The 9233-nt window shown below is 48.2% G+C and overlaps 1 protein-coding gene across 1 annotated transcript in view; it reads right to left on the bottom strand.

The window, feature by feature from the left end:
* Positions 1 to 2516: 2516 nt before the first annotated feature.
* Positions 2517 to 9233, bottom strand: part of ARID3B (AT-rich interaction domain 3B) — a 39975-nt gene continuing 33258 nt past the window's right edge. The window contains exons 8-9 of the mRNA XM_088148418.1: positions 9002 to 9103; positions 2517 to 8206 (exon numbers count right to left, since the gene is read on the bottom strand). Of these exons, the coding sequence (XP_088004544.1) occupies positions 8061 to 8206; positions 9002 to 9103 (248 nt within the window). The 3' untranslated portion in view covers positions 2517 to 8060. The remainder of the gene's footprint in view (positions 8207 to 9001; positions 9104 to 9233) is intronic.

Genomic DNA, 9233 nt, shown 5'->3' with positions numbered 1-9233 from the left:
TCTTTCCATTCACAAGCGTAGTGTGTTTCCTTCTGTGCTTTCTTATCTAAGTAAGGGAGGGTGGCAGAGACTTTCTTATCACTTATTTCCAAGGGTGGCAAATCAGCCCTGCTAAATTTGCCCCCCTGGTCATTCATTCTGTTGCGGAGGGGACATCTACTCAAGTGCTAACTGAAGCCTGTTCTGTCCCCCTCACTATTGGTGGGCATGCCCCATTATTGGTGTTTCTAAACAGTACCCTGAGGAAGGTAGTGATCTCTGCTCTCCATCTCTCCCAAACTAAGTTACAGTTAATTTTACTCTCTTTATAATCAAGAGTTACTTGCTCCCCAGTCCTGTCTCCAAGATTAGACTCTGAAATGACCCCAGTAATGTAGGTGTGGGGAAAGCTGGCAGGAAGAACGTTTCCAAAGTCACAGATAGGGAGAACGAAGAAGAAAAAAACCTTATACATTCCTCCAGCTCACAGCTGGCTGAAGTGACTGCAAACAGGTGTTTGCCTCCAGCAGCGGAAGAGCCAGGCTGATGGGCATTGTTTGTCAGGTGGATAGAGAGGCCAGGAACACTCAACAAGCTTGAACAGCTGAGCAAACAGGTGGAAAATGTTCCAGGTTTTGGCCCAGAAATGGGCAGGCTTTCAAACTTAAGAGGGCACGAAGTAGGAATGCTGCAGTGATGGCCAAAGTCAAAACTTTCTCTGGGGGGCTTGCTCCCATGTCAAGAGGAGGTAGAGAAATAGGACAGGCTCAAAGATCCACATGTTGCTTGGGATATTTGTGTGAATGGTGGTAGGGATTGCAGAGAAAATATTAAGAGCCCTAGCTTGGTTGCATCTAGATAGAGAATAGGAACCAGAATAGGCTTTGCAGCCAGACAGATGATTCCTGCTGCCCTTAATTGTGGTTCTCACGTGAGAGGCATCAACCTTTCCCTCCAGATGTGTGAGATGGAAGAGTGGTTCAAGTTGTGGACCATCACGTTTCAAGGACCCAAAGTTGGGGAGGTGGCAGCTTTTGGCCAACTTTGGCTGATCTCAGAAGCTAAACAGGGTCAACTCTGGTTAGGACCTGGATGGGAGACTACTTAGGAATACCATGGGGTAGGTCAGGCTGAAGTTGAAAACATCCCGGAGGAAGGCAATGGTGAACCATTCCCTTGTCCTTCCATGAAACTGCATAGACGTTTCCATGAAGTCCCTATGGGGAAGGTTATAGTTCCAGGCAACTTTCAGCATTAGAACTGGATTCCATCACTCATTTAGCTCCACCACCCACACTTCTTGTGCTTCTCTCCACCATAAATACACTTATTTCAAAAGATCTTTGGGACCACTTCATCTTACTGATTGCATCAATCGTATCCATGGATTGAGTGCCAGATTAGAACAGAATCTGGCTCAATTTCCCTCAGAATTATTTCACCAAAGTGCAAGAGGGCACTTCCTTTCTGAAGTCACCTCAAAAGGACAGGGTGGCACCACACACTAACCTATGGTGAATTGTGGATCACTGATTTATCTCTGTTGGCCATCAACTAACCCCACTTGCTGGGTTCACACAGCACCCCAAACCATGGATTAGCCCCCAATTAAGGCTGGCATATTGTGCAAAGCTCACAGAAAGATTAACCCAAGCAAGCTGAAGAATAGATCTAAATGCTTCAGAAGGGTAAAAGAATAACGAAACAGAGGGCCAAAGAAATAATTAGCACTACATTGCCAAGAGTCAAATTTGGGGGCCAAACATGAGCAGAATGCTCACCCGCCTGTAGCTCGGATCTGTTTGAATCCACCTTTATTTATTCAGATTAACTGGTAAGTGCTATTTTAGCCTCTATATTTCATAGAACCGTTTCCACCAGTTCCTACAGGGCTGCAGAAGTCCTCTTTGGCTTTAATGAAACCAACAACATTTTTGGCTTTGTGATATCATTTAAGGAAAAAAATAAAGTCATTTTGTGAAATATTGGGCCTCAGATTTTGAAGCGTCCATTGCAATCACCCTCTTGGATCTGAGATGTTTGCCATCTTTTTCAGTGGACTCCCCCCCCCCCCAATTTGTATAGAAAAACAAGGAGGAAGAGAGCCATGATCTGAAGAGGTAGAAGTTTATTGGAATATAAACATTCAGATAACTTGTTAAGATAGAAAAAAAAAAAACCCAACAACAACATATACAGACACTTGCTGGAAGGAAACATCTGAGGTATTTATTTAGTCACCATCTAGGCTATCACATTTTTATTTCTTTCTTTAAATAGTTAAGATCAAGCTAGTTGCAAGGCTGCTGTAGTGGTCTGATCTTAGATTTACTACCTTCCTTCCTTCCTCCTTCCAATCTCTTGGAAAGGAACAGCAGCCAGAAAGGGCCGTGAATAGGTGTGCGTGCAGACCAAACCCATTCGCCTGGGGGGCCACCTCCCTCTTCCTTCCACCCTGATGGATCACATCCGTCCGACTTCTGGTGCTACCCAAAAGTGCTGGGGGCCCATTTGCTGGACTAAGGGGTAAAGGGGGAAAAAAAAAAAAAGACTAAAACATCTGAAGGAAGCAGCTGTTGGCAGCCCTGCTTTGTGTGCTGGGATTCCAAGATCAGATCCCCGGATTGCTAGGAAGGTTGAGGAGTTGACTGGTCGTAAGTTGAATGGCCAGAAAGCAGGTGCTTGAAATGCATGGAGCAGCCCAGAGTCAAGCTGATCTGCACGTGCTTCAGGCAGGGGCCTGACAGCCCTCAATTCCCAAGCCCAGCCAAATGGACGTTAAGCCCTTGAACGGGGGGCGGGGGGGGGGAGCCACCTCTGCAAATGGAGATCTGTCCCTGGAGAACCTGCCCTTTCCATCCTACTGAAAAGTCCTGAGTGCCATACAATCTTTTAATATCCAGAGTCTGGTAAGGTAGAGTGAAACTCCCCCCCGCCCCACACCTCCACCAACAAACCCCACTGAGTCATACTCTGCTGCTGGCTTATGGACCCTCCCAAAAAACCTGACAGCAGAGGGAGGAGAAAAAAAGAAAAGAAAAACGCTACACAACTCAGCCAAGGTTGGCAGCGCTGAGAGTCAGGGGCTCGTGTCTTCACAGTCGAAACGTGGCTGGCAGAGCAAAAACAAAGAAACGCCCCCCCCCATCAACAGAGTCAAAGTGTGATGCCGCAGCTTATCTGAATGAGGTATATATTTATATTTATATATTTATATATATATCGTTACAAACCCCCAAGGCTACCTCCCCCCTCCCGCCCCCCCCGAACTGGAGAAGAACGAACTCTACTTCCCTGCCTGGATCCTGGTTAGCTGCGTCAAAGGCTGGCAGGAATGGAGGTGCCGAGGCCATTCCAGTGATTCGAACAGCTTTCTGTGCAAGAAATGCAATCTTAGGCATGGCTGGAACAGGCCCACGGATTTTAAACTCAGGCCTGAGACATGCTGAGCTGGCGGCAGCAGTGGCGGGAGGTTAATTTTTCAGAAACGGAGGAAGAAAAAACAGCAACAACAACAAAAAACCCCGTGGGCTTGAGAACTTCCATCGTTTTTCCCTTTCCCCCCAAAATGGTTTTACCCTCCAAGGCCAAGTTCTGATATTCAAGAATGCTTCAGATGGGATAAAACTGCTGGAGGGGGATAAGAGGGGGCAGTCTGTCACACTGTCCTGTTTTCACGTCAAATTCATCTGATATTTTCAGGTCTGGGCTGACACTGAAAGGGATTTGAAAAAGTCATTGCTTTGGGAGCATGTTAAAAATAAATTAATAATAATAATAATAATAATGAAAAAACCCACAAGTGATCATCAACAGTATTCCCCTGCCCCCACCTCTCTCTCTGCCTTTGCCGGCCCAGGTCTGAAATGCAGAAACCATCAAAATTATGGGATGGGCTTTCAGTGTTTCTTCTCCAGCAGAGGTTATCAGCATTCCTTGGCACAACTGTCAAAAGAGTTCTGTTGTACAACCTGGGAGGCTACTGGGACTGTGATATTACAGATGCAACAATCTTAGATGGACACATGCACGCGCACACACAGAGAGAGAAACTTTAAACAATACAGAGGATTCAGATAAGAATCTGACTCGGGCAAATTCTGCTAAAAGCCATGAGTCAATAGGAAGAGATGACAGATCCTGGACTGCACATTCTTTCTAGCCTCACTGCCCACCTGCCTTAATCAGAAGAATCCATAAACCATGGGGGCTTTGTGATCTACACATTCTTTAGCCAGAGGATGATGGACAGAGGAAGTGGCCTCATGGAGCACAATCTTTGGGCTGACTGCATTCAGTCGCGATGGAAGCAGGAAGGGACTTTAAACATGGCATGTGCAGATGGAACAGAGACTGTTTTGGAGTTGAATGTTTTCAATGGGAAAGATGGCTGCTTTCTGAGCGAAGGGCCAAGCACGGCAAAGGAGGTGCCTCCCACGCTGGTCACAGATAAGCCCCACCAGCAGAGCTTATCTTGGCCACCAGGGCTAAGAACGGCCATTTTGTGCTCCTGTTGGCAGGGCAGGAGATAATATGGGCTGTACTGCAATCTGGGCCTGTTGGCTGCCAGCGGGTGTGAAAGAGGCATCTGTGCTTTGGCATGTCCAGTACATGTTATACAAAGGCCAAAGACCAATGTAACACTTATCTACGGATTCTCTTCAAGAACTTTTCTTTCTTGGTTAATGGAAATGTGGAATCCTCACAACTCATTGGTAATATGGCAGGATGGGGAAGGGGAGGTAAGAGAAATGGAGACATGGGTAACTTTGCAAGATATCTGGCCTGCTGTTGGGTAGATCTGGGCTGTCAAACTATCATTTTCTGTAATTTGCCCCACAGCTACGTAGCAACCAGAAAAGTTCCCACAGAATCTGTTCAGGAACATTTCATTCTTCAAGGGGCTCCATTTGTCTACTTGGATGGAATGAGGTCTGTTGGCTAGAGAGGATGAAGAATGGTTTCCCTAAAGATCTGCTTAAAATAGAAATGGAGGGATCCAGCCCCCCATTATTGGCCATGTTGGCCTTCTTAGCAAGCTTTGGGAGATGATAGGTTCCTTAGCCTTGCCTAAGAGACCACTGGCAGTAGTTCTTTACTTTCTAAAATTGGTACAAAACAACAATACAATAAAAAACACGGGAAGCATCCAAACCAGCAGGAGCACAAAGCTTTCACTGAATCCTTTGAAAGATCATAAAGATGAGCTAATATTGAAGACTATCGGAACTTCTCTTTGGAGTTGACCAAGAAGAGCTCAGCTTGCTAATGAAGCGTTCCCTTTTCAAAGCAGCAATGTTAGATACCTAAAACGTCCACTTCTGCAAAGGTGAACACATATACTGAGCACAGAATTTTTATTTCATCTTGATTAAATTGACAAGGGGCTGGAGAGCAACTTCAGATTGTCCCCCCCCCCCCATTCTTTCCCCCCAGTCTGGTGCCCTCCAGGTATTTGGGCTTGTAATTCCCAGAATTTTGGACATAGTTGCAATCCCAACACACTGAGAAGGTACCAGGCTGGAGAAAGCAGACCACTAAGTCAAAGGGGGCTTCTTTTGAACAGATGCGTCCTTCCTGGAACTGTCTCTGCACATGAAACTGCGAATGGAACATCCCTGAAGCCTTTGTATTACAACTAGAAAATACATGCATTTTTCACAAATGCTAAAAGAAACAGGAGCCGGCATCCTCCAAACCAAGATCCATCCAGCAAAGATGGATGACTCAATGGACTGACATCCTGCTCTTCAAAGACAATTCTCCAGAGCCATTTCTCCATGGGTGCTTTTCTCTGCGTGCATTTGTCCAGAAAGTAGTGCCATGGAAGAAAGAGGAGATGGCTCTAACCAGTTACCTTTGGATCAACAAGGAAAGCCATAAGGATTCAGTACCTTCGCAGCAATCACATTCTAAGAGGGTCTGCAAACACATCCAAGCTGAAGGTTCTGCCTTCCCTTCGAAACTTACGCAGGCTATGAACCTGAGTAAAAAAGCTGGGGGGATAAATCCCGTAGCTCAGAAGACAAGAAGCTCTTTCCAGCACTCCATTCATTGCTGCCAGAGTTACAAAACTACCAGCCACGCATGCTCTGGACTCATACAAGTGCCAAATTCCCATCCACAAGCTACAAAACATCAGAACTGTACGCCAGGCTTGACCGCAAGGGGAACCGGGGCGGGGGAACCTGTCTCCAAGGGCGAGCAGTCCTTGGATGCCTGGGTGATCTTGAAAACCCTGAATTCATGAACCAGCCTGGCCCATCTTGAGTGCTCTTCAGATACACCAGAGTTACAACTGCCAGACATGGTGCTTCTGCTGCTGCTGCTGCTGCTGCTGGCCGTGTTGGCGAGGAATTCTGGAAGCCCCACCCATCCAGAAGGCACAGTGCTGTAGAGGAGGGGTGTAAGACCTTCTTGGGGGAAGGAGGAAAAAAAAGCCAGAAAAAAAGCAAGCCCAAGCAAATTAACTTGCCATCAGCGCTGCCTTCTAGCCCACGCCCGAGGCAGTTTGTGCCAAGCGCTTCCCTGACCTACAGAAAACATCAGACCTCCATTCCTTCAAGCCAGGGGGAAGCTTTGTTCCTCTTTTTTTTCTCTTTTGGTGTGTCTTTGGTGCTACAATATATAAAATTCAAACTAAAAAGCAGTCAACGAGACATATAAAAAGAAGCCTTAACATACGCAAATCCTTCCAGAAGAGGTGGAAAACAAAACAAACAGGGGGGAAAAAAAACCCCACCCAACCCAACAACACAGCAATAAGTACATATTTTTGAGGTATTTCATCTGCTCGGGAGAAGCTGTTGCAGTTCTGTAGGATGACTGAGATTTGCCAGGGTGGGAGGGATGGCTCCCTTAGGAAGGCGAGGAGCTGCTGATCTGGACAGAGATCAGCTGTATTAAAAACCAACCGACCAAGCCAACCAACCAACTAAAGAAACCCAAGATAATCTTGGCTGGATTCGAGGGAGGTGCAAGAAATGATTACGCTGGGGGAAGGCAAGCCAAAAACAGCGCCTGGTTTTCAGCCCATTGTGGTTTCAGGAGAACGTTACTGCGAGGCAGTCTCCAGAGCCGCTCGAGGAAACCGCTGGTTCTCTTTTCATTTGGGAGGAAACGGACGGGGTCCCCGACAGGATTCTGCAAGGGAATGCCTCAAGGGTATCCACATCTTTTGCTAAAAGCGAGCTTACCTAAACTGCATTTCTGCCTTTGCTGCTATTCTTGGATGGGCAGGGTTTTACTTCAAATCCATGCCTCCCCTCCCCTCTGAAACGGAAAGGATGGAGCAAAGAAACATAGCACCTTCAGAAGAGCCTCTGGCAGGTATGCCAGGCCATCTACTGCAGCTAAGGGCTGGGACAGGGACAGAAACAGCTGGCCCAAGAAACTCTGCTGCGGGCACCTTGCTAAAAAAAAAAAAAAAGGCTATTTATTATTTAATTGCTGCAGAGGAAGGCGTTGCCTGAGGAATTTTTTGTGCTGAAATGGTTCTCTGTGCCAACTCAAGGAACAGCAGAGAGCCTGAGAGCTGGAAGGACAGAGGGGAACAGGCCGCACTAAGGATGCAAAGCAAGGACAGAAGGGTATCGGGAGCAAAGAGCTACATTTTCTCCTGCCTTGGGGTGGGGGGAGGATTGTCAATACACGGCAGTCGTATCTGGAGTGGGAGAAGAGAGAGAGAGAGAGAGAGAGAGAGAGAGCCCTTTAGGCTTCCAAGGTGAAAAGCAAGTTTCTTGCCACAGCCTTTCACCACCCTGGCAACGGTCAGTCATCTACAAAAACGCTTAGCCTGTCCAGAGAATCCCTGATTGAAACACGCCTCGTGTCCCCTTCCCTCTCCCCCTCCCCCCTCCCTCCCCCTTTCTTCACTGAGGACACAGCAAGACCTGAAGAAGGCTAAAAAGCCAGCGAGGTCCATCCCGATGGGAAACTCGCCAGCACAGAGATGGTGGCTCTCCACAGCTGGCCCCTTGCAGGAGGGGCTGCTTGGGGCCAGGGCAATGGGGGCAACTTCTCTTGGGCACAGAGGAGCCGCTCAAGGCTGGAGAGCGAGCCTGTCGGGCCCTTCTCTTTCCTCAGAGAGACCAGCTGGTGGAGGGCTCGACGCTGGGGGTGCCTCTGGAGGACGTGGGGCTGGGAGAGCTGCTGCTTCCCCCGCCGGCGCTCTGGGTGTTGGATCCGGCAATGAGGTGGACGACGGGTTTCTGGGCAAAGAGGACGCCTGTTGGGGGGGAAGAGAGGAGGAAAACTAGTTGACCAGTTGAATCAGTTCAGCAGATGAGGAAAGGATCACGGAGCCCCAGAACACAACAGGAGACTGGACCAAAATTCTTTTCCAGGCTGGCAATTCTGCAGCTCTGCAATGGGAAAGGTAGTAGGCCAGGAACCTTTTCCCATTCTGCCCTATTTGCCCCAGACTCCACCAACCACCAGCCACTTTCCATGGAACCAAAGGAGGACCAGCCCCATCACCCAGCCGCTCCTTATCCAGGTTCTTCTGGAGTCACTTATGGTATCGGTAAGCTCAGTGAGAGAAGATATGCTACGGGCTATTGAAAAGCCCAGCCCAGTTCCTGGTCAAAAGGAGCCGGGATCACACAAGCAGAAAGATCCTTTGCCAGTTGAGACACCAGGCAAATGTGGGCAACACTGTGCCTGCCAGAAGCACTTCACTTAGTGTAGTCAGATGGACCAGTCCTGAGTGGAGCTAGATGGACCAACAGCCTGTTCTGGTGTGAAACTGTTTTCTGCGCTCCCAAGCGAGATCTGGGTGATGGAAAGGGGAAGCTGCAACTTACAGAAGCAAACCCCTGTGCCTCTATGCCCAGAGGAGTCCCTGGACTGGAAGCATCCCTCTGCAGCGCCTTCTGTCCCCACGCATTGGCCAAGGGGAGTAAGCGTGAGAAAGATGGCCCTGGTCAACCCCAAAGAGGCGGTCTGGTCGTGTCAAGCATCCGACACTTCTTTGCAGACACCTCCAACCTCAGCCCCTTTGTTTACTTCCAAACGCTCTCACCAGCATATACCGTGCCGTTGATTTCCACTGACATATTGATGCTTCCAAAGCCAGAAGGGGTCCAATTTAAAGCTGCGGCGGCGGCTGGGTCTGACTTATCTTCTGGAAGGAGGAAGAGAGGGAGGGAGAGAATGGGAGAGAAGAAGAAAAGAGGAAAGGTTAAAGGAGGGCTGGTTGAGGCTTGCAGATTGCAGGACGTCTCATCTACTATTAGAAACTTTAGCCCTGCTCT

Source organism: Python bivittatus, unplaced genomic scaffold, assembly GCF_059951505.1.
Source record: "Python bivittatus isolate LINGU-HERP-01145 unplaced genomic scaffold, Pbiv_v1 ctg000530_np1212, whole genome shotgun sequence".
NCBI classification, from domain to species: domain Eukaryota; kingdom Metazoa; phylum Chordata; class Lepidosauria; order Squamata; family Pythonidae; genus Python; species Python bivittatus.
This window is presented reverse-complemented; position numbering and strand designations above follow the sequence as displayed.